Source organism: Dasypus novemcinctus, chromosome 10 (assembly GCF_030445035.2).
Source record: "Dasypus novemcinctus isolate mDasNov1 chromosome 10, mDasNov1.1.hap2, whole genome shotgun sequence".
In the NCBI taxonomy this organism is placed as follows: Eukaryota; Metazoa; Chordata; class Mammalia; order Cingulata; family Dasypodidae; genus Dasypus; species Dasypus novemcinctus.
In genome coordinates, this window is record NC_080682.1 from 60292024 (window position 1) to 60318123 (window position 26100).

The 26100-nt window shown below is 36.7% G+C and overlaps 1 protein-coding gene across 1 annotated transcript in view; it reads right to left on the reverse strand.

The window, feature by feature from the left end:
• Nucleotides 1-26100, reverse strand: part of ELP4 (elongator acetyltransferase complex subunit 4) — a 287779-nt gene that overhangs the window by 191620 nt on the left and 70059 nt on the right. Inside the window, exon 4 of the mRNA XM_004446878.4 lies at nucleotides 1939-2070. Within this exon, the coding sequence (XP_004446935.1) occupies nucleotides 1939-2070 (132 nt within the window). The remainder of the gene's footprint in view (nucleotides 1-1938; nucleotides 2071-26100) is intronic.

The window sequence follows — 26100 nt, forward strand, 5'->3', positions numbered from 1 at the left end:
TTTACAGAGAATTCTCAGTGCAGTGGAGGAGAGAGCTATACAAACAATTAACTATAAAGCAAAGTCACCGAAGTACTTTTAAAAATAGACGAGGGAAGTAGACTTGGCCCAGTGGTTAGGGCATCCATCTACCACATGGTAAGTCCATGGTACAAACCCCGGGCCTCCTTGACCCCTGTGGAGCTAGACAATGTGCAGTGCTGATGCGCGCAAGAAGTGCCGTGCCATGCAGAGGTGTCCCCTGCGTAGGGGAGCCCCATGCACAAGGAGTGTGCCCTGTAAGGAGAGCTGCCCAGCACAAAAGAAAGTGCAGCGTGCCTAAGAATGGCGCTGCTCACATGGAAAGCTGACACAACAAGATGACGCAACAAAAAGAAACACAGATTCCCATGCCGCTGACAACAGAAGTGGACAAAAGAAGAAGATGCAGCAAATAGACACAAAGAACAGACAACTTGGGCAGGGGGGAAGGGGAGAGAAATAAATAAATAAATAAATCTTAAAAAAAAATACACAAGGTGCTAATGGAAAGAAAAATAAGGAAGTAGATAATTCTATATTAGAAGCTGTCAGAGGTGGTAACATTTGCACTGGGAGATGAATGAGATTTCCAGTGAATAAGAAAATGAAAAGTATTAACTGAAGTAAAAGCAATTCATAAGGAGCAATTTACACTGGATGTGTGAATATAGTTTTTAAGGCATACAGGGGAAGAGGCAAAATATATAGGCTTAGAGTATGTTTTATAGATGTTATACACCATTTTGAGAAAGTTGTATTTCATATTACAGGCCTATAATGGTAAACAGGTTTCATGTCACATGATAATTCTGATATTAATTGGTAGTGAGCAAATATAGCACATTGCAGAGAATTATAAGGCTGTGTCTGAGTTGGGCAGGAGGGAACTATTTTTGACAGTTTGTCATGTATTTAGAAGAGGGCAGTGGAAAGAGGAAGCCAAAAGAGGCATCTGAAGTTAAGGACTGTTATAAAGATATTTCTGTCTCTGGGAAGGATAATTCTAATGTCAGTAGGAGGACGGGAGAAGGGTAAACTATGGAACAATGTCTTATTAAATTAGAAAAGCCTTTTTTCTACCAGTATAGTAATGTTTGGCAGGCATTAAAATGCTCTAAAACAATGAGGTGAGCAATCAAATGAGGGAGCTAATAAATTAACAGAGCAGAAATATATTCAGTCTTAAGACTTTCTGAGACAGTAAGGTTTGTTTGTATCTGTGTCAAAGGACCCTGACTGCTTTTTCTTTATGGTATTTTTCCATTTCTTCCTTGCTGCCAGTTAGGCAATTTTTCAAAAAAGTCAATATACTTAAAGGTGCTCTTTTACTTTTTTAATTTCTGTGAGCTTGGAAAGTTGATAACAGTGCTTGTTATAAGTCTGTGTAAATACATTTATTCTCATAAATAAGCTCTGAGAAGATTTCTTAAAGATTTTATCAGGAGCAGAGTTTGTGAGCTTCAGGGGACAGATTTACTGATACCTGTTTTGGCTTCCCAGTAACTTTTACATCAAGTCCTTTTTCCTAATCTATTCTAGATAAGTGAGGCTACCAGACAGCTGAGTTTGAGAATACATTGAAATAAAATTAATAATTCCAAAATCCACTTACATTGAATATTTATAGGTAACCATGTTGGAAAGAAATGGTATAATTAGTTCACTTACTCTGGCTTGCAAACCTAGTATAAAGGATTCTGTAAGATTACAAAGGAAACGAAATAATCCACTTGGTAAAAGAAGTTGCCATAATTTCATTTTCAAGAAACACCTCATCTTGATCAAAAACTCTATAAATATTTACCCAAATAAACAAATACACATTTAAATTTTAAAAAGTAACAGGTATACCTCATTTTATAAAATGGAAAAAAAACACATTTGCAAATTTTAGAGATACGTTATATATTGACTTGCCTCCATCTTGGGTAATAACTGGTAACGCCAAGCTATTTTCATCTTAATATTAGATTCTGATGTTTTATGGTTATATATATCCTCGTAAAATTCTTTTTTACAATTCTCATCAAGTAATGGTGCAGGAAGTTCCTAAGGAAACAGAATGGCATATAACTGAATATCTGTGGTAAAACATATGGCAATTTTCTTAAATCATGTTAGCAATATTAGAACTTTCCACTATGTTAAAAACTGATACCTTAAAAATTGATGCAAACATAAAGTTATGATAATATAGACATTTCTAAAGTAGAGGGAAAGGGTATATTATAACTATTATTTTTAAAGATTTATTTCATTTATTCATTTCTCCCCCCCACTTCACTATTTGTGCTTGCTGTCTGCTCCTCTGTGTCCATTAGTTGTGTGCTCTCTGTGTCTACTCATCTTCTTTTTAGCAGGCACTGGGAACACAACCTGGGACCTCCCATGTGGGAGAGAGGTGTCCAATCACTTGAGCCACCTCCGCTCCCTACTTGTGTCTTTCATTGTGTTTCCTCATTGTGTCATCTTGCTGTGTCATCTCATTGTGTCAGCTCACCATGCCAGCCTGTCATGTTAGCTCACTGTTTTGCTTATCTTTCTTAAGAGGTACCAGGAACCGAACCTGGACGTCCTATGTGGTAGGTGGGTGCCCAACTGCTTGAGTGACATCTCCTTCCAGGGTATATTATTAAATACAGAGTTTAATTTTTTTTTCAGCAATGAATAAAAATGTAAAAAAAATATCTAAATTTCTACACTTGCAAAAAATCAACTGCTATTCCAACGAGTGGCTGTGCTCAATTTTTAAATTGATACACTTAAAACAAAGTCAGGAATTAGCACTTTCATACTGCATGTAATTATTATGTTTGCTACAAGATAAAAATAAAGATGTGAATAAATATTTCAATCTCACTCACTGAAATAAAGGGTGAAGTAACAACCAAAAATAAAATAAAGCATTTGTTTTTTCATATCAAATGTTAATTTTGAATTTGCAAACTATGTCTCTTCTTTAACAATAACAATAGGATTTAAAACCACCAAGTAAATGAAGAGACACTGAATTCCAATTTTACCTTTCTTTTTTGGAAGACTAACCTCCTGAGTAACTACAAAAATCATATAAAAAACATTTTTGTGAAGAGATACTTTTGAAATAATGCAAAGGAAAAAGTACATACTTTCTTGGAGCAGGAAAGCACATGAAATAATTTTCTTTTGTTTTTAATTAGCCAGAATCATTAGGATGGTGTGAGACATTGGACTAGTGTATTAGTCAGCCAAAGGGGTGCTGATGCAAAATACCAGAAATTGGTTGGTTTTTATAAAGGGTATTTATTTGGGGTAGGAGCTTACAGATACTAGGTCATAAAGCATAAGTTACTTCCCTCACCAAAGTCTCTTTTCATGTGTTGGAGCAAGATGGCTGCCGATGCCTGCCAGGGTTCAGGTTTCTGGGTTCCTCCCTTCCTGGGGCTTGCTTCTCTTTCCTCTGGGCTTACTTCTTGGGGCTCTAGCTTAAGGTTTCAGCATCAAACCCCAACATCAAAAACCCTTAACTCTGTCCTTTACCATGCCTTTTATCTGTGAGTTCCCACCCACCCTTTGGCACAAGAGGTTTATATAATTACTTAATCAAGTAAACCTATGAATCCAATATAATCTAATATGCCCAGAGGAAAAGATCAGTTTACAAACATAAGCCAATATTTCCTTTTGGAATTCATCAATAATATCAAACTGCTACAGACTAGTGAAAATAATTTTGTGCTATGTTATAAATTAGTCTAAGTTGCAACTTTTATGTTTTGGGATTAAATTTATGTATGTTTAGAGTCATGCTAATTGCTCATCTAGAAAATATATTAACTATCATTTATTTTGGTGACACCCTAAAAGTAGATTCATCATAACCTATGTCAGTATTAGAAGAAACTAGTTATATCATATAAGCCCTGAAGCCATTATTCCTAGCAAGGTATTAATATCTCACAAAATGTAAAATAACTTCTTTCTATAGTACAGATAAATATTTGTGAGGCAGTGTAGTATAATTCTCAACCAGATTGTCTGGGTTTAGATGTTGACCTTTTACTAGTAGCTGTCTGTGTTACCTTGACCACTTACTTGATTTCTCTATATCTCATCATCTGAAAAATGGAGAAAACAGTATCCACTTCACCAGGTTGTTTTAAGGAATAAATGAAATAAAATGTAAAATGAAGAGAATTGTCCCTGCCACATATTAAAAACATTAGGTATATTGTATTTAAAGATTACAAGAATTCAGTCAAGTAATCATCTTAACTATTTCTCAGTCACACTTTTGTAATTGTTAGTATTAGGCATTTTTATGTTTTTATTAATATTTTTTCAATCCAAGGGACATGTATAATAGTTATGACATATAAGTCATGCATAAATCAACAACAAAATATTTTAAAAATTAATTCTTATAATAGAGATAGAATTTTCACATTTTAAATTTATGTCACTGCCCCTTATTGATTAAAAAACGCCAATTTTGAACTGAAATGTTCTAACAACCAGGTGTTTAGCATTAAAGAAATAGTTCTAAAATAAAATATTAAAGTCATAAAATAAAATATTAAAGACCATTTTAAAAATATGGCTAAAATATCTAAACAAGATGAGATTATCAAAAACAGGTAAGCATTTCCCCTTTTATGTTACGAGATATATGTCTATTCGTAGTTGAAATTTCACCATTTTATTTATTTATTTTTTAAAGATTTATTTTTTATTTATTTCTCTCCCCTTCCTCCCCCGCCCCCCCCAGTTGTCTGCTCTCTGTGTCCATTTGCTGTGCATTTTTCTGTGACCGCTTCTATCCTTATCAGAGGCACTGGGAATCTGTTTTTTTTTTGTTGCGTCATCTTGTTGTGTCAGCTCTCCATGTGTGCGGTGCCATTCTTGGCAGGCTTCACTTTCTTTCACACTGGGCGGCTCTCCTTATGGGGCGCACTCCTTGCGCATGGGGCTCCCCTATGCAGGGGGACACCCCTGCGTGGCACAGCACTCCTTGCGCGCATCAGCACTGTGCATGGGCCAGCTCCACACGGGTCAAGGAGGCCCGGAGTTTGAACCGTGGACCTCCCATGTGGTAGGCGGATGCCCTATCCATTGGGCCAAGTCTGCTTCCCTAAATTTCACCATTTTAAAAACTTATATATGATGAAAATGATAATGATTCTAATTTTGGTGTCTATAAAACAGACATTCAAATCCTAAAGTTAAGGATGAAATGTTCAAAAGATGTATAGAAGGTACACTTTAACATTTAATATTGGGAAGCAGAGTTGGTTCAAATGATAGAGCGCCCACCTACCATATAGGAGGTCCAGGGTTCAAACTCAGGATCTCCTGACCAGTGTGGTGAGCTGGCTGGCCTATGCGCAATGCTGATGTGTACAAGGAGTGTTGTGCCATGCAGTGGTGTCCCCTGCATAGGGGAACCCCATGAGCAAGGAGTGTGTCCCGCAAGGAGAGCTGTCCCGTGTGAAAAAAGTGCAGCCTGCCCAGGAGTGGAGCCGCACATATGGAGAGCTGATGCAGCAAGATGATGCAACAAAAAGAGACACAGTTTCCCAGTGCCGCTGACAAGAATGCAAGCAGACACAGAAGAACACATAGTGAATGGACACAGAGAACAGACAATGGGGTTGGGGGGGTGGGAGAGAAATTTTAAAAACACAGCAAAAATCAAAAGCATTAAAAAACAAACAAACAAACAAAATTTAATGTCCATCTATTAATAGGATAAAACCATCTCTTCAATAAATGGTGCTGGGAGAACTGGATATCCATGACCATAAGAATGAAAGAGGACCCCTTTCTCATTCCCTATGTAAGAATCAACTCAAAATGAATCAAAGACCTAAACATAAAAGCCAAGACCATAAAACTACTAGAAGAACATGTAGGGACACATCTTCAAGACCTTGTGGTTTCTTGGAACTTACACCCAAAGCACAAGCAACAAATGAAAAAATAGATAAATGGGACCTCTTTAAAATTAAACACTTTTGAACCTCAAAGGACTTTGTTAAAAGTGTGAAAAGGCAGCCAACTCAATGGGAGAAAATGTTTGGAAATCATATATCTGATAAGGGTTTAATATCCATGTTATACAAAGAGATGCCACAACTCAACAATAAAAATACAAAAGACCCAATTGAAAAATGAGCAAAAGACTTGAATAGATATTTATCCAAAGAAGAAATACAACTGGTGAAAAAACACATGAATAAATGTTTAACATCACTAGCAATTAGGGAAATGCAAATCAAAGTTACAATGAGATATCATTTCAAACGTATTAGAATGGCCACAATTAAAAAGAGAGAACTACAATAGGAGGAGAGGATGTGGAGAGATAGGAACATTTATTCACTGTTGGTGGGAATGTAGAATGGGACAGCCACTGTGAAGGACTGTTTGGTAGTTCCTAAAGAAGTTGAATATAGATTTGCCATGTGTCCCGGTAATACCATTACTAGTATATATCTAGAAGAAATGAGAGCAGTGACACAAAGAGACATCTGCATACCAATGTTCATAGTGTTGTCATTCATGATTGCCAAAAGATGGACCGGTTTCCATCAACTAATGAAGGAAAAACAAAATGTGGAGTAGAAATGGTAGCAGTTTGATATAATTGATGAATTCCAAAAAGAAATATTGGATTATGCTTATAATTTGATCTGTACCTGGGCATGATTGAGTTATGATTAGGGCGTTGAGCCCCCATCCCTTGGTGGGTGGGGACTGGCATGGCAAAGAACAGAGTTGGAGATTTCTTTTTTTTAAAAAATTAATTAATTTTATTTATTTCTCTCCCCTTCCCTCCCCCTCTCCCCAGTCGTCTGTTTTCTGTGTCCATTCACTGCATGTTCTTCTGTGTCCTCCTGCATTCTTGTCAGCAGCACCAGGAATCTGTGTCTCTTTTTTCATTGTGTCATCTTGCTGTGTCAGCTCTCCACGTGTGCAGTGCCACTTCTAGGCAGGCTGTGCTTTTTTTGCCCGGGATGGCTCTCCTTGAGGGGTGCACTCCTTGAGCGTGGGGCTCCCCTACGTGGGGGACACCCCTGTGTGGTACAGCACGCCTTGCACACATCAGCACTGCGCGTGGGACAGCTCACCATGAGGGCCGAGATTTCTGATGTTAGAGTTTGATTCTGAAGACCTGGGAAGTCAGCACCCAGAGGAAAGAGAAGCCAGCCCCAGGAAGGAAGGAACCTTGAAGCCAGAGTAAAGCAAGCCCCAGGAACATAGGAATCTAGGAAGCCTGAACCCTTGCTGACGTTGTCAGCCATCTTGCTCCAAATAGACTTTGGTGAGGGAAGTAACTTATGCTTTATGGCCTGGTATCTGTAAGCTCCTCCCCCAAATAAATACCCTTTATAAAAACCAACCAATTTCTGGTATTTTGCATCAGCACCCCTTTGGCTGACTAATACAGAAACACAATGGAATATTATGCAGCTGTAAGAAGGAATAAAGTTATGAAGCATATGACAACATTGGTGAACTTGGAGGACATTATACTGAAGTAGGCCAGACAGAAAAAGACAATTACTGTATGAATACACTACTATGAACTAAACATATTGTGTAATTTCACGGAGTTGATAACCAAACATGGGTCACCAGAAAAATAGAATGAGGTTAGAGAATGGAAAGCTCAGGGGTAACATGCAAAACTGGTAAAAAGGATGTGTCTTAATCTTTGAAAATGAATAGAAAAGGTGAAACCTTACAAACATGTTTGTAACTAGCCGTGCTATTATAAGGGTAGGGCAGTGGTTTAAAGGGAAAGTCTAAAGTCAGGTATACTAATGTCCATCTAAAGGTTACATATTTATATATATATAATTTTTAGATAAAATTTAGATAACAAAATTTACCATTTAACAACTTTTTAATGTGAACAATTGAGTGCTTTTTAAGTATATTCAAAGTTGTGAAACCATCATCCATATTTAATTCCAGAACATTTTCATCACCCCAAAAAGAAACACTGTGCCTATTATGTAGTCACTCCTCATTTCCATTCCACTCCTACTCCCCACTCCTGACAACCACTAATCTAAATTTAGTCTCTATGGAATAGCATATTCTGGATATTTCATATAAATGGAACCAGATAAAATTTGGATATTTTTCATCTTCTTTCACTTAGGATGTTTGCAAGATTCATCCACACTATAGCGTGTATCAGTATGTCATTCTTTTTTTATGGCTGAATAATATTCCAGTGTATATATATACACAACAACATTTTATACATTCATCAGTTGATTAACATTTGGGTTATTTCTACTTTTCGGCTATTATAGATAATGCTGCTATGAACATTCATGTACAAGTTTTTTGTAGACATGTTTTCCATTCTCTTGGATGTACACCTAGGAGTGGAATTTCTGGTTCATATAGTAATCCCCATGTTCAACTTTTTAAGTAACTGCCAAACTCTTTTCAGTAGTGCCTGTAGCATTGTACATTAAAATGAACTAAAGAAACTTCCAGGAAGAATCTCTCAATGTGTTTATTTTGTTATTCTCAAGGATAATAATGCAGCAGTGCTCTCTGGGCTCCTTATGTTTCAAGTGCTCATCTTTTCCTATCCTTATTAAGTTTTAATTCTTTCTCAGCCAAGTTATAAGTACATGTTTTCCACTTAATATATTAATTTCCTACAAAACGTTCAAATTATAGTTCATTTCACCATCTTAGGGAAAAAAAAAAAACTGGAGAAGTTTTCCAACAGATGTGGTGGAATTTTAAAAAGATGATTAAAAAAATAATTTCAATGCAAAAAAGTACTAAGAATTAGCATGCAAGGAAATGTAAATTAAAACAAATCACCACTTCCTATCTATCAGTCAAAAAAAAGTCTAAAAATGCCATTTTTGGCAGGTAAGTGAAGCAAAAAGTTACATTCACTGATGGTAGGTAAGTAAGTAAACCTGATTTATTGGCATAAGACCACTTTTTTTGGAGAGCAATTTGGAAAATTTCACTTGAAGATGTTCATACACTATTCCAGTCCCCAAGAGAAAATCTCACACAAATTTCTAAGGAGACATAAAATGATCATAGAGCACTTTAATAACAACACAAGAGAGGTAACTTAATTGACTACTGATAGAAAATAGACCAATAAACTATTATAGGATGGTGGATTAGAAAGATATGGGACTCTCTTTTCTCCCAGAAAAAATAGCTAGAGGACAGGCAGGAAAGGTCTGGAAAAAATGTTCTAGGGTTTAGGGCTGGACTCCATCCAGAGAAAGAAGGGCACAGGAAAAAAATCTTGATGGAAAGACCATGAAGTAGAAGCTGTAGGTGCAGCTGCCAGCACCCTTCCTCCACCATATGAACAGACAATTTTGAATTCTCCAGACTTGAGCCAGCAGCTCCAGGCAGAGGGAGTTGAGGGTTCCACCTCCCCAGGAAACAGGAGAGAGAGGGATGCAGTCTGCGGTTGATTCACCTTTTGGCCAAAAAATTGGGGCTGTTGTCTTTCACAGCACTTCCAGGCTGGGTGGGGCTGCACCACTGTTTGCCTTGGGAACCAGCACAGGACTGAAGAGCATCAAAGTAAACTCACCATCATGACCAGAGGCCTAGACATCACTAAAAAATTAAAAGTCATACTAAGAAAATGGAAAAAATGGCCTGAGCAAAGGAATATATCAAAGCTCGAGATGAGACACAGGATTTGAGACAACTAATCAATGAGATGCACACAAATTTCCAAAATAAAATTAATGAATAGAAAGAAAATATGGCTAAAGAAATAAAGGACATCAGAAGACATTGAGAGAGCACAAAGAAGAATATGAAAACCTGAACGGAAAAATACCAGAACTTATGTGAATGAAAGACACAATAGGTGAGCTTAAAAACACCTTAGAGGCATACCAATAGACTTGAAATGAGAGAAGAAAGAATAAGTGATGCCAAAGACAGAACAACTGAAATTGAAGAAAAGAATAGAGAAAAGAATGGAAAAAATTTGCAAGGGCTTACTTAGGGAGTTGAACACAACACAACATACATGCTATGGGAGTTACAGAAGGAGGAGAAGGGAAAAGGGCAGAAAGAGTATTTGAGGAATAATGGCTGAAAATTTACTCACTCTCATGAAATAAATGAATTTACATATCAAAGAAGTATAGCATACTACAATCAAATAATACTGATTAGAGCTACTCCAAGACACATATTACTCAGAATGTCAAACTTCAAAGATAAAGAGATAGCAATTAGGGAAATGCAAATCAAAGCCACAGTGAAATATCATTTCGTACCTATCAGAATGGCCCCTATTAAAAAGACAGAAAACTACAAGTGTTGGAGAGGATGTGGAGAGATAGGAACACTTTTTCACTGTTGGTGGGAATGTAGAATAGTATAGCCACTGTGGAGGGCTGTTTGGCAGTTCCTAAAGAAGGTGAATATGGACTTGCCATGAGACCTGGCAATACCTTTACTAGGTATATACCCAGAAAAACTGCAAGCAATGACACGATCAGATGTCTGCACACTGATGTTTATAGCAGTGTTATTCACATTTGCCAAAAGATAGAAACTGAAGAATGAATAAAAAAACTGTGTTGTATATATACAATGCAATATTATGCAGCTATAAAAAGAAATGGAATCATGAAGCATATGACAACATGAGTGAAGCAAGCCAGACACAAAAGCACAAATACTGTATGAATGTGCTATTATGAATTAAATATATTGTGTAAACTCATGGAGTTAATAACTAAAACATGGGTCACCAGAAAATAGAATGAAGTTAGAGAATGGAAAGCTGAATGTACAGAACTGGTAAAAAGATTGTTACTCTTTGGAAATGAATAGAACATGTGAGAGTCCAACATAATGTTTGTATGTCATACATGTATGACATATATGTCATGCCTGTATACTGTCATGAGTATGACAGCAATTGAGAGAGGGAAAGTTTAAGGTCATGTATATTACTAGAAGGAAAGTAAAAAAATGTAACACGGGACTGTATAGCATAGTAAAACCTCATGAGAAATAGGAATATTTCTCATGTACAATAATGCACAATTAAAACACTGTTTTTATTTAAAACTGAACAAATATATGTCAATGTTACAAGATGTTAATATCGGGCAACGCCCCCCCCACTACACTAAGTGAAAGAAACCAGGCACAAAATACTACATATTGTATGATTACGTTTATATAAAATATAAATAAAAATAAATTTATATATATATGGAATGAGAGAAGTGGTTATGTAGGGCTGGGGAAGGATAGAGGGATTGTGAGGTGACTACTAAGGGGTGTGGTGTTTATCTTTTTGGAGTTAGGAAATTGTTCTAAAATTTTTTGTGGAAATGAATACACAACACTGATTATACTAAAAGCCACTGATCGTACACTAGATAGATTGTACGGTATATGAATGTAACTCAATAAAACTGCTTAAAAAAAAAGAAATATTTACAAGGCAATACTGTTTACAGCGTTGAAAAACTAGAAATTACATAACAGCCTAACAGTTGATTTAATAAAATATAGGGCCCTGGGCCTGCCCCGGGGTTATAGCTGCAGGGTTCTGCATGGGAACACTAACCTTGCCCAGAGTAAGGAGTTGTCTGTACCCAGTAGTTGTCTGTTAACAGGTCTTCAAGCCTTCAGACAAGATGAGTGATAAACCAGACTTGTCTGAAGTGGAGAAGTTTGACAGGTCAAAACTGAAGAAAACTAACACTGAAGAAAAAAATACTCTCCCATTAAAGAAAACTGTGCAGCAGGAGAAAGAATGTGTCCAAACATCATAAAATAGGGATCTCCTTGCAAGAGCAAATTTCAGCATTGTCTGGGTGTCTTTGTTATAGGATTGTTTTTTTGTAAACTAATGTGTTTGTAGAGAATTTAGGCATCTTCTTCTATCTTCTCATCCATACTCACTAGTTAAGGGGTCCAGGGTAGCCAATGTTCCATTATCCTCATTTTTTTTTTTTAATTATTTATTTATTTTTAAAAATTACATTAAAAAAATATGAGGTCCCATTTAACCCCACCGCCCCCACCCCCCACTCCCCCCACAGCAACACTTGCTCCCATCATCGTGACACATCCATTGCACCTGGTAAGAACATCTCTGAGAATCACTGCACCCCATAGTCAATGATCCACATCATAGCCCACACTCTCCCGCGTTCCATCCAGTGGGCCCTGGGGGCATTATCCTCATTTTAAAACTCCCATTGGTGCATAAATTCCAGATAGCTGATGCTATCAGTAATCACACCATTGATGATCTTGGTATATGTAGTCCTTGTACTCCCTACAAATTAGGGCACTTTTAACTTCCTCCAATGGTTGCCTCCATTGTTCCATATTTTTAGGAAGTTGTATGCCCTAGCAACTTCTCAGTTTATTTTCATTTCAAATGTAGCAATAAAATAATTAATATAATAAAAAATAAAAATAAAAATATAGTACATTCACAGAGGCAAATACCATATATCTATTATTTCCATTTTGTCCAGGTTTAAAACATTTATATTCTAGTTGGTTACCAGATGAGTTGTTTAGTTTAGGTCTTTGGTTAAATGAATTCAGTGCTCAGACTGGTTCTTTTGCCAAAGTACCACCACTCTTGAGCTATCTTAATTGACAGCTGCAGTCACTTAACTGTCAGGAAGACACTGGGGATAGATGAGTGAATGAAACTGAGAGAGGGGTGAACAAAATTGACAAAGTCCTTATTCTCATGGAGTTGCATTCTAGAAACTCAGCAATATGAATTTTGAAGAAAAAAGAGGGAAGGGAATACAGTAGAACGCGGGAAGGTAATACTTTAAATAAATAAGATAATTAAAGAAACTCTCTGAGCAGGTAGATGGATTATATTTTCAGAAAATTAAAAAAAAAATAGTTCAGGGAGTTTTCTCCTGTTTGAGAATGTCTGTTGCTTTCATACTAGACTTATATTTGGTTGGATATAATATTTTGTAATGCTTTCATTTGCTTAGAAGTAGGTAGATATTGCTCTACTGTTTTTGGGGAAATCTGAAGCCTGATTATTTATATCCTTGGAGGTGACTTGCTTTTTCTTCCTGAATGTCTGAATAATTTTTCCTTTATCCTTGCAGTTCAGTAATTTAAATGGGGAATATATGTATGTTATTTTGCTGCCTAAAACACAGGATGACTTTTGAGCTGTAATTTTAAGTAAAAATTTTGCATGTCTCACATTCATCTAAAATTTGTTTTCTGCTCCAGATTGAACAGAATATTACCTGATTGATTTAAGTATTAGGTGTGTCACTGACAGATGCATAACCTAACATAATAAAAAATTTAAGGTATATGATGAATAAATACATTTTCCTATTTTCTAGATGAGCAGTGACCAAAAGAACTTTACATAATGTTGGAAATGTTCTATATCTCTTCTTTCCAACACAATAGGTATGGCTACTTAAATATATTTACCTTTATTAAACAACATTTTCCTATATAGTAACTATATTTTTATTGTCTTAATCTCTTTTCTCTAATTTCACTCGGCCCGTTGCAAGCCTGGTCCTTGCTACTACTTTATTAGGTAATAATGTTATTGAGGACAACTAGGACTATTAACTCTGCAATTATCCTTTTGGTATACTTGTTTTATCATTTATTCTTTCTAATACTGTTTTATTGAACTCATGTTCTTAATAAAACCTACTCAACACCTCTTATGGAGGAATTTCCTTTTGTTCTTGGATTATGTCTTCTTCCAGATTAACAATATCCTTTAATTATAGTTTGAAGGCTGTGTATTTTGGCTTTCACCAGTTTTCTATACCTTCAGGCTAGAAGAGTTAAGCAAGGTTAAATGTAATCTTGTTTAGAACACCTGAAGTATGTATTCTTGTGAGATTTTATTAAATGCCAGGTTCCTATGTTACATCACTTGGTTCATGGAGTATTCTATTCCCATTCAGGGGGTGGTATATTATTAGGTTTTGGATCATATCCTCAGTTCAATGTGTTGGTCTGAAACATTTGAGTTAGTCTGCAAGCATCAGCCCTAATTAATTTTTGTAATTACATTAATTCATTAGTATTACTTCTGGGTGTGGAGGTAAGGTTTGAAATGACACTGAATGGTGATTTTTGTTTGTTGGTTTACAGACTTTATAAATCTATGGTATAAAGTTGAGCACTACTTTTCTTCTTTGCTACAAATGGTTTTTGGACTATTTTTTTAAATTATTTTTTTGTTTATGTCACTTGTTAATATAGGAGAAGTCTATGATTCAAATTTTGTACTCTATTATCTTAACCCAAAATATAATATCTAGGGAAGTGGATTTGGCTCAAATGATAGAGTGTCCACCTACCACATAGGAGGTGCAGGGTTCAAAAACCCAGGGCCTCCTGAACTGTGTGATGAGCTGGCCCACTTGCAGTGCTGATGTGCGCAAGGAGTGCTGTACCACACAGGGGTGTCCCCCACGTAGGGGAGCCCCATGAGCAAGGAATGTGCCCGTAAGGAGAGCCGCCCCATGCAAAAAAAGTGCAGCCTGCCCAGGAGTGGCGCCATACACACGGAGAGCTGATGCAGCAAGATGAAGCAATAAAGACACAGATTCCCAGGGCCATTGACAAGAATGCAAGCAGACACAGAAGAACACACAGCGAATGGACAGCAGTGAATGGAGCAGACAAAGGGTTGGGAGGGGTAGGAGGGGAGAGAAATAAATTTTAAAAATATATAATATCTATATTTAATAATTCTTAAATAGACTTTAGGAAAATTTGGTACATGGGTAGAGTAGAGAAATATCCATAAACTTGCCATAAAAGGACTAATTTAATGTTCTTCTTTGAACATTTTAATCATGTAAAAACTTATATTGGTTGATAATTCATAATTTCTAACTATGAATTAAATCTATGAATTATTTTAAAGTAAATTAAATTGTTGGTTCTCAATTTTTTTTTTTTTTTGGTCCTTATATTTTCACATAGATATAATCCCACCAAGCTTTTTTTAAATTGCATGTTGGGGAAATGTTAAAAAGAAAAACACTTGAAGGTTCTGATACACTGAACCCTTTCCTCGAATCCAAAATTCCTTACCTAGAAAGGAGAACCACTAATTTGATTTTTGAAATTAGGAGGTAAACAAACATTTTAATAAAATATTTTAAAAGCTTAAAATCAATGTAGAGTGGCAGGAATCTTTAGAGTACACAGGCAGTACACAGTGAAAGAGGAAAGACTAGTATGCCAGGCTTTTGTTATTAATGCTTGTACTTATGAGCCTTATTCTTGTAAAATTGAAACTCAGCTTAGTAATATATATTCCCTAAGAGTTACCTCCTGAAAACCTCCTTGTTACTCAAATGTGGCCTCTCTCTAAGCCAAACTCAGGAACAGGCTCATTGCCTTCCCCTTGGCATGGGACATGACTCCTGGGGATGAGACTTCTGGCACTGAGGGATTATAAATAAGAGCCAAGTAGTGATATATTTGGAAAAATACCTTGACCAAATGGGGAAATATTAAATACAAATGAGTTTTTATGGCTAAGAGATCTCCAAGTGAGTTGGGAGGTAACTCCAGAGGTTACACTTATGCAAGTCTCTGGAGGATCTCACTGACTGCCAGAGCAAACAATGCCTTAAGCAGGAGTGCTCCTGAGGACTCAAGAGATATCTGGACACTATAGGGAGGGGAGAGAACCCCAGGAAATCAGCACCCCTTTATGGGCCTTACCTTGGAATATATGTTAACCTATCTCCTCATGTTCTGCCCCTTTTATTTGAACCTATAAATAGTACTATACCCATGAAATATATGTACAAGAGACTTAAATCTTTGGTCTGTTCATACTGCAGTTGAGCCTTGAATCTCAGCAGAGTTGCAGCCAACAAACACTTAAACACCCCAGTTCACTGGATTCATGCAGCACAACTAACAAAATGATGATGACGGACAATATCCGTCCCCCAAAACGGAGAGTATCTACAACTGCAAGCAAGGCAGTTCCATCCATCTGCCCCATAGGATCTAAGCTCCCTTTCAATTGGAAGCAGAGTAGGCATCATCATCCCCAAATCCTCAAGACTGAGGAATGAACAAATATAGGCGGGAAGGTAACTATGAATCAAAGTAGACTTATTACTCTAGTAATGAAAGAGCTTGCAATATTGATATAAAAATAGTGGTCACCAGAGGTTCTGAGGGGAGGGAAAGGGAAAAATAGGTATAACATGGGGCATTTTGGGGGCATTGGAATTAATTTGCATGATATTGCAATGATGGATACAAGCCATTATACATTTTGTCAAAAGCTATAAAATTGTACAGTGCAAAGTATAAACCATAATCTAAGCTATAGACCATGGTTAGTAGCAATGCTTCAATATTTGCTAAAAAAACATTAAAAGTAAATTTAATTGAATTTACATTTATCTTTCAAAATCTCTTCCTAGGTATAATTGTCTAAAACCTCTTTCACTTCATGTTGGGGATTGAACCCTGGAAAAACAAGTTCTTAATCTTAATTGATTCTTGTGGGTATGAACCCATTTTTAAATAGGATCTTTGAAGATGTCATTAGTTAAGGTATGCTTAAGTTGAATGTGGGTGGGCTTTAATCCAATATGGTTGAAATTCTTATGAAAAAGGAAATCAGACATGGAAAAGAAGCCATGGGAAGAAGCTAGAAGACAATGAAACAGAAAGGAGAAGACATTGCCATGTGACTGAAAATCCAAGGACCAAAGATCATAGTAGCCAGCCCCAGAACACCACAGGGTTTGGGGAGAAAGCATTGCCTTTCTGATGACTCAATTTTTGACTTCTATCCTCAAAACCAAGAGCCAATAAATTCCTTGCTTTAGTAACTTCAATTCAATATATTTAATAATATGCTTTAACAACTTAAATTCAATATATTTATTACACTTCAATTGTCTCTTTCACATTTAATACATGATCCTTGACACTAATTACATCATTTTATGATCTGAAATAGTTTTGTTAACATTAGTTATAAAAACTTATCAGCATTATTTACAAAACCACTGGTCTAAAATTATGCTATTCAATATGGTGGCCAGTAGCCACAAGTGGCTATTTAAATTAAACTTTTTATTAATTAAAATTAAATAAAAAGTAAAAGCTCAGCACCTCAATTGTATTAGATACATTTCAAGTGCTCAAGAGCCACATCTAGTAAGTGGGTATTATACTGGTCAGCACAAGCACAGAACATTTCTAAAATCATATAAAGTTCTATTGGTCAGTTTAGTCTAGAAGATGGAAAGATGTATTTATATTCATCTAACATTAAATTTTTGTTGTGTAAGGTTTTGCAAATGTCAATAGCACCCCTTACACTTAACCATATAAACCAGGATTTGAAGAAGCATCACAATTTAATTGTTTAAAATTAAAATCAGGACATAATTATTTCATTTTTCAATACTTAAAATAGTTATATGCTTCCCTGCCTTCAACCCACCATATAACTGATCATGAATTGCCTTCTTTACTTAGGCATAATTTTCTTTATATCTTACCTTGTAAATCTATTATTTTCCCTGCTTTATTTAATTAATACATATCTTGTATATCACGGATTATGTAATTATTAGCTTGTATTTTATAAGTGAATTCACATCTTTTATGGAACAAAGCAAACCAGGAAAATACTTTATAAAACAATTTCCTTGTAGTTATCTAAATGACTATTAATTTTTTCAAAACCCAACACAGGGGAGTGGATATAGCTCAAGTGGTTGAGTGTCTTGCTTCCCATGTATGAGGTCCTAGGTTCGATCCCCAGTACCTTCTAAAAACAAAACAAACAAACTTTCAATCCCCAGTACCACCTAAAAAAAAACAACAAAGGAAAAAAAAAAAAACAGGGAAAAAAAAATCCACCCAACATGAACTTTATCTTATAAATGTCACCTACAAAGAAGGGTTTAGCAGTATTTTTTCCACCATTATTTTTACCTAATAAAAATAACATTCAACCATCCTTGTACAAATTAATATTTATTGGATAGTGTATTAGTCAGCCAAAGGGGTGCTGATGTAAAAAAGCAGAAATTGATTTGTTTTTATAAAGATTATTTATTTGGGTAGGAGCTTACAGATGCCAGGCCAGAAAGCATAAGTTACTTCCCGCACCAGTCTTTTTGGAGCAAGATGGCTGCCATTGTCTGTGAGGGTTCAAGCTTTCTGGGTTCCTACGTTCCTGGGGCTTGCTTTACTCTGGCTTCAAGGTTCCTCCCTTCCTGGGGCTGGCTTCTCTTTCCTCTGCATGCTGACCTCCCGGGGCTCCAGCTTAAGTCTTCTTAACTCCAACATCAGAAACCCTCAACTCTATTCTTTGCCATCTGCGAGTCCCCACCCACCAAGGGATGGGGACTCAACGCCCTAATCATAACTCAGTCATGCCCAGGTACAGATCAGATTACAAGAATAATCCAAGATCTATTTTTGGAATTCATAACCATATCAAACTGCTACAGAGAGTTATTGATTTTACTCTGATAAATGTTTGTCACTGATAACTGTAAGATACAGAAGCATATGAAAAAGAAAATAATCACCCATTAACCTACCGATGGGGAATTATCACACTGAGCATACTGGAGTTTTTCCCTCCAGTCATTTATACACAGAGACATACAAACACACACTAACATAAATTATTATGCATGCATAAATACACTTATTTTAAAAATAAATCCATATTGCATATTATAATGCATATTATTTTATTCTACATTTTAAACGTATGGTATTGTATTAACACAATCATTTTTCAAAAATAAGATTTCAATGGCTGTATAATATATTAAATGGCTTAATGAAAATTCAGTTTATCATTCCCTACTCCTGGACCTTTAGACTGTTTGCAATCTAAGATCGAATAAGTAAAGATTAGAGAATAATACAATAAACACTACACCTTCTACCACTTGACTTTAAAAAATCTTAACAATTGGTATACTTGCAAATAAACTGGGAATGTTAGCAAGTAAGGCACAATATACTTGCCTGAAAACAGAAAGATTGGTTGATATCTTTAAAAACAATAGTAAGACCTCTAGATTCCCTAACTTCACCTAAGAGCTAGATTACTAAAACTTATCCACTCTGTGAAAGAAATGGAGAAGTCAAATCAGACAAGTTTTGGATGTAGGAGCACAGCAGAGGGCAGGGGTGAGGCATTATATTGAAAAAAGGTAATTTACTGTAAGTTTTCCTACAGAAGGGTGAAATGACTACCCTTCCCACATAAACACACCCAGTTGGCTCCCACTGCTAACCTCACAGAATAGGCAGGAGATTGGGAGATTGGAGGATTCTTCCCTGGGGAAACTGACAAAAAATAAGAAAAAAGGCCTTGAGAAAGATACCACTAGATCAGCTAAGTAGGTCTACCAGTCCACAAGTTATGTGTCCAAACATTAGCACTTCCAGTTAGTTGTTTAGTGCCTCACTCTTAAATATGAATGGATAGTGCCCAATCATCAGATATTTGAGAAAAGCCTCTACTATAGAATTAAAAGACCAATCCAAATGAATAGGAAATTGAAACAAAGTTAGGAACAGACTGAAAGATTCAAAAAGAATAAAAAGTTATTTTCACACTGATGATCTCAGCAGCATTATTCACAATTGTTGAAAGATGGAAGCAACCTAAATAAGTGTCCATCAACTAATGAACGGATAAATAAAATGTGGCATACACATACAATGGAATATTATTCAGCCGTAAAAATGAATGAAGTCTTGATACATGCAACAATGTGGATGGACCTTGATGATATAATGTTGAGTGAAATAAGCCAGACACAAAAGGGCAAATATTGTGTGATCCCATCAATTTGAAACAATTAGAATAAGCAAACTAATAGAATCAGGATCTAGAATATAGGTTACCAGGGGACACGGTGGGGATAGGGAATGGGAAGTTAAGGCTTAAAATGTACATGGTTTTGAGGAAGTGGATGTAGCTCACACAGTTGGGTGCCTGCCTAACACACGGGAGGTCCCAGGTTTGATTCCCGGTGCCTCCTAAAGAAGACGAGCAAGACTGTGACCTGACACAACAAGATGATGCAATGAGATGACGAAATAAAGAGACAAAACAAGGAAACACAATGAGATACACAATAAGCAGGGAGCAGAGGTGGCTCAAGTGATTGGGTGTCTCCCTCCTAAATGTGAGGTCCTGGGTTCGGTTCCCAGAGCCTCCTAAAAAGAAGACAAGCACACAATGAACAAAAACAGAGAGCAGACAGTAAACACAAACAATGGGGTGGGGTGGAGTGGGAATAAATAAATAAATAAAATAAATCTTAAAAAAATTGTACAAGTTTTCTATTTGGATATTTTAGGAATGGCTGCTGGTGATGGTAGCACAATATTGTAAATGCAATTAACAGCACTGAAATATACATCTGAATATGATTAAAAGGGGGAAATGTTAGATTGTATATATGGTGATAGAGTAAAAATAAAAAATAAAAAATCCAGAGAACTTTACTACACAGTGAACCCTAAGTTAAACCACTGTATACAATTATACAAATGTGCTATTATCGACTGTTAGTAATATTCCACACCAATGCAAGGTGTTGGGGTGGTACATAGAAATCCTGTATTTTATATATGATTGCTCTATAAATCCACAACCTCTTGAAAAAGAAAAAAAATTAAAAAGAAGGAAAAATAATATCTATTATATAAGACGGTATAGTCATAAATGAATATTTCAGTAAAAGTAATCAATCAGAAAAAAAATGAAGAATTTATATAAATTAAAAATGCAGATAAAACAAACCAAAACAAAATCCCACCAAAAAGCCCCAAAAACTGGCCTGAAGGGCTGGAAGATCAGATTGATCAAATCTTCTTCAACAAAAAGGCAATATGCTAATGAAAAAAATTAGCATTTTAAAAAAGTGCTCTGTAACAGCAAGGCACTATTCTAAATACTTTACATAATTAACATATTTAACCCTCAAACAATCCTAAAAAGTAAACATTACTAAACTCATTTTAAAGATGAAGACATTAGAGCACAGAGGTTAATTAACTTGTCTCAGGTCACAAAGGAAGTAAGTGGCAGACCCAGGATTTGATTTTGGGTGGTATGACTCTATAACTCTGACTCTTAACCACTATGCTATACCTGCACTTAAAGAGATAGAAAATGAGAGAGGAAAGAAAACACTTAGAGGCTTAGTCCAGGAGGTCAAACACGTCAAAAGGATTTTGAGACAAAAAACAGAAAATACCAGAGAAAAAATATCAAAGAAATAATCTAAGAGAAAATTCTAGAACTGAAAGATAGATTTTAAATCCTCTTGTGTACATAAACCATAAATTAAAATATACCTATATCAAAGCACATAATTCTGATATCTCAGAACAAGAGGGAATAAAGAGAACATCTAAAAAGCCTCCAGAAGTAGGGTAGGGGCAGGTCAAATATAGAGGATCAGGGGAAGAATGGCACAAATTTTGCAACAGCAACATTTGACTTGTTGGAGGGAAAATTATTTCCAGCCTAGAATTCTATATTCATCCAAATTGATGTTAAATTAGAGGGTGGAATAAAGACATTTTCAGACATCAAAGTTTAAAGAAATCTCTGCCGCCTCACTCCTACCCTCTACCTCATTTACAAGAAGTTTACTAGAGGATGTATGCTGCCGAAACAAGGGATAAACTAATAAGCATAAAGACAAAACATTCTGGAAATGAGACTCCCTAAACAAAAGCAAAGACAAGGCAATTCCTAGGATGGGATAAAGGGAAGTGCATGCTGAGACCAAGCAGTCCATTTTGGAGTACACCTAGAGGGAGAGCAATCCATTTTGGAGAAGGAGTATGGAGGATTCCAATGGGATGATGCTTAAATACATTATGGAGGAGTTTAGGACTCCAGTGGAAAGTATGGAAATGAATTAATAATTGATAAAGCTGAAAAAAATGAGGCAATTATTAATGCAAGGAAAAACAAGTTGTATCAAAACAGATGTTTATATAACAGAATGTTAAATATTGTGAATAAATAATTTGTCATAAAGTACACATTGAATATTGATTTAACTAGAGAGGCAATTTAAAATTTATTGAAAGGAGAAATATATATATATATAGAGAGAGAGATAAAGAGAGAGAATGTATGTGTAAAGGAATGGTATTATAAAAGGGAACTAAATCATGGTATTTTACCCCAGACTTAAAATAGACAAAAATAAAATAAAATGAAACAAAAAACCAACTGCCCCCCCAAACAATATAGCATGTTATTTAGAGATGCCATAACAAAGAGCTGGTGGGAATCATTTCATTTCACCACCCCAAACCTCATTTTTATATTAATATTAAAAGGACCACCTTCTGCTAATGTTAGATTCTTTTTAAAAAACTTTTATTTCATAATACTGAGTAGATTACAGAGTCTTAAAGGGCCAGTTAAGCATACTATCTTTTAGGGAAAAGTGGCTCAGATATTCCAGGACAGTGCTACACAATTCCCAGGAGGGTGAGAGACAGAGAGACAAAGAAGCCAAAACAACAAATGTGAGTTACCAAGCCACTGTGGCAGCTGGGAAGAGCTCCCCTCACCCACCCCCAAGATACTAAGCTGAGGTAAAACACCTGGCTCACTGTAGCCAACTGAGAGAGAACAGACATCTTCCACCCTGTCAGTTGTTTCAAGGGGAAAGGGAGGGGCAGTCAAGGTGCCTTTCTTCTGTTAATTCAGCTTTGAATCTCTAATCTGGAGATTCAACACAGAAACACAGGAAAGCTAAGACTGAAACACCTCCCTGGAAAGGTATATTGATTAGTGCTATCTGCTGGCCTGTCTGGAAATTGCATGGACAAAAACTATTTCCACTCTCTGTAGCCAACCCCTGGCAGAAAATCTGTGTCCTATTAGGGAGTCCCTGGCCCTATTTTGAAAACTTAAACTGGGCAATTTTAAAGACTGAAAATAAGTCAAACCAAATATCAAAGAAGAGCTGTGGGGGAAAAAAAACAATAGGAAAGAGAGAGAAATTAGCTATCAAAGTAAATATTTAATACATCAACATACTCAGATGCTTAGACATAAGCAAAAAATTACAAACCATATAGGAAACAGGGAGAAATGGCCCAGCCAAAAGAACAAACAAAATATCCAGAAGAGATACAGGATTTAATACAATTAATCAGTGATAATCACATAACTCTCCTAAATCATTTCAGAGAATTTAAAGAAAATAAGACTGAAGAAATAAAGGATATTAAGAAGACACTGGGAGAGCATAAAGAACAATTTAAAAGGCTGCAAAGAAAAATAACAGACCTTATGAGAATGAAAGACATGATGGATGAGATTAAAAATACATTAGAGGCATATAAGAGCAGATTTTGAATTGCTTGAAGACAGAACTAGTAATTTTGAAGACAGAACATCTGAACTAGAAAAGACAGGAGAACAGAAAGGAAAAAACAGAATGGAGTCTCAGGGGATTAAATGACAATGCAAAATGCACATTCACGTTATTGGTGCCCAGAGGAAAAGAATGGAAAAGGGGCAAAAGGAATATTTGAAGAAATAATGGCTGAAAACTTCCCAACCCTTATGAAGGACATAAATATCAACATCCAAGAAGGACAATGTACCCCAAACAGAAAATCTGAACAGAACTTTCCCGGAGACAACTACTATTCAGAATGACAAATATTAATATCAGAGATAAAGAGAGGATTTTGAAAGCAGCAAGAGAAAAGCAAAGCATCACATACAAGGGGAACTTGATAAGATTAAGTACCAACCTCTCATCAGAAACCATGGAGGAGAGGAGAAAGTGGTATGATGTATTTAAGGTACTGAAAAAGAGGAACTGCCAGCCCAGAATTCTGTATCTGCCAAAGCTGTCCTTCAAAAATGAGGGTGAGTTCAAAGTCTTCGCAGTCAAACAACAACGAATAGAATATGTTACCGAAACACCAAATTTGCAAGAGATACTAAAGGGGGTGCTACAGCCTGAAAGGAAAAAACAAGGGCAAGAAATTAGGAGAAAAGTTTAGTAATGAAGATTATTAGGAAGGATAAACTAAAGGAGAAGAAGACAGACAATAGAACAATATGGCAACAGAGAGCTGAAGAAGAAAATGGATGAAACAATGTGAAGTTTGCTAGTAGCCCTTCACATCTATCCAATGAACCTTGAAATATGGAAAGAAGACCTTCCTTGGGCAAGAACACTCTAGGAGCAGCAGAAAGAGGCATAGAATTAAAAGAGTGAATCATCAGCAGAAATAATAGATTTCTCACCAAAGTTAATTCCTGAATATGACTTTGAAAGTGATGAGATTGTTACTATTTGTGCAGTTATTGCTGAGAAACAGAAGACAGCTTCAACATATAACACAATGGTTATTTTGTTGGCTTCTGGGACTGTAGAGACTGTAATTCAGGAGGATGATGGTGCTCCAACACCAGACGGCTCTGTTTTTAATCAAAGCTCGATGAAGGAAAATGCATAGCATGAATTATTAAAATCTGTCTTTTTTGATTATCATTTAAAGGTTTTTTTTTTTCCTTCCCCGTCCCTTCCCCCATCCTACTGTTTTTGCTGTCTGTTTCCATTCACTGTGTGATCTTCTGCATCTATTTCTTTTTGTATTCTTTTCTCATCTTTCTCCTTTAGAATTCACAGGGATTCAATCCTGGGGACCTTTGATGTGGAGTCAGTTGCACTGCCTCAGTTCTTGGACTCTGCTGTGCTTCACCTTGACTCTCCCCTTTGTCTCTTTTTTTGTTGTGTCATCACCTTGCTGTGTAACTTACTTGTATGAGCACTGGCTCACCATGCAGGTACTTGGCTTGCTGCAAGAGCACTCAGCTCACCACGCAGGAACTGGCTCACCGCGTGAGCACTTGGTTCACTGTGCAGATACTGGCTGACTGCACTGGCACCGGCTCACCATGTGGGCACTCATGTGGGCAATTAGCCTGCCATGCAGGCATTTGTGTGGGCACTCAGCTCACTGCGTATGCACTCAGCTTGTCATGTGGGCACTTGTGTGGAGACTCAGCTCACCACATGGGCACTTGGCTCATTGTGTGGGCACCTACATGGGCACTTGGCTTGCTGCACGGGCACTTGGCTCACCACATGGGTACCTGGCTCACCATGTGGGCACTCGGCTTGCCACATGGGCACTGGCTTGCTGTGCAGGCACGCTTTCTCTTCTTCTTTTTCACCAGGGATTGGACCTGAGTCCTCCCATATGGTGGGCAGAATCCCAATCAACTGGGCCACATTTGCTTCCCCATTTAAAGTTTAAGACATAGGGACATTTACTTTGGAGCACAGTGAGCATACCAGTTTACATTCATTTCCCTCAAAAATTTCATTAAAATACTAGTAAAAAATGGGAACTGGACTTGGCCCAATGGATAGGGCACCTGGCTACCACATGGGAGGTCTGTGGTTCAAGCCCTGGGCCTCCTTGACCTGTGTGGAGCTGGCCCACACACAGTGCTGATGTGCGCAAGGAGTGCCGTGCCATGCAGGGGTGTCCCCCGCGTAGGGGAGCCCCATGTGCAAGGAGCGCACACTGTAAGGAGAGCCGCCCAGTGCGAAAGAAAGTGCAGCCTGCCTGGGAATGGTGCCACACACACGGAGAGCTGACACAACAAGATGACGCAACAAAAAAAAATACAGATTCCCAGTGTTGCTGATAAGGATAGACGTGGTCACAAAAAAACGCACAGCGAATGGAGGCAGCAGACAACTGGGGGGGGGGAGAGAAAAAAAATAAAAAATAAATCTTTTAAAAAAATACTAGTAAAATGAACAAAAGAGAATTCATAACAATATAGAATAGAGAGCTGACACCACAAGTGGACTAGAGATTTGTATTAATTTCTGGAACATAGAAAGCAGATGGGATGAAAATGAAAGAGAAATTAAAGCACAGGACAGTGTAGTCAAATCCCACAGAAGTAGAGTGAAGGAAAAAAACAGAGTTGGAAGGCATTCTTCCCAGTAGAGCACTGAGGAATTCAGCTCAAAGAGT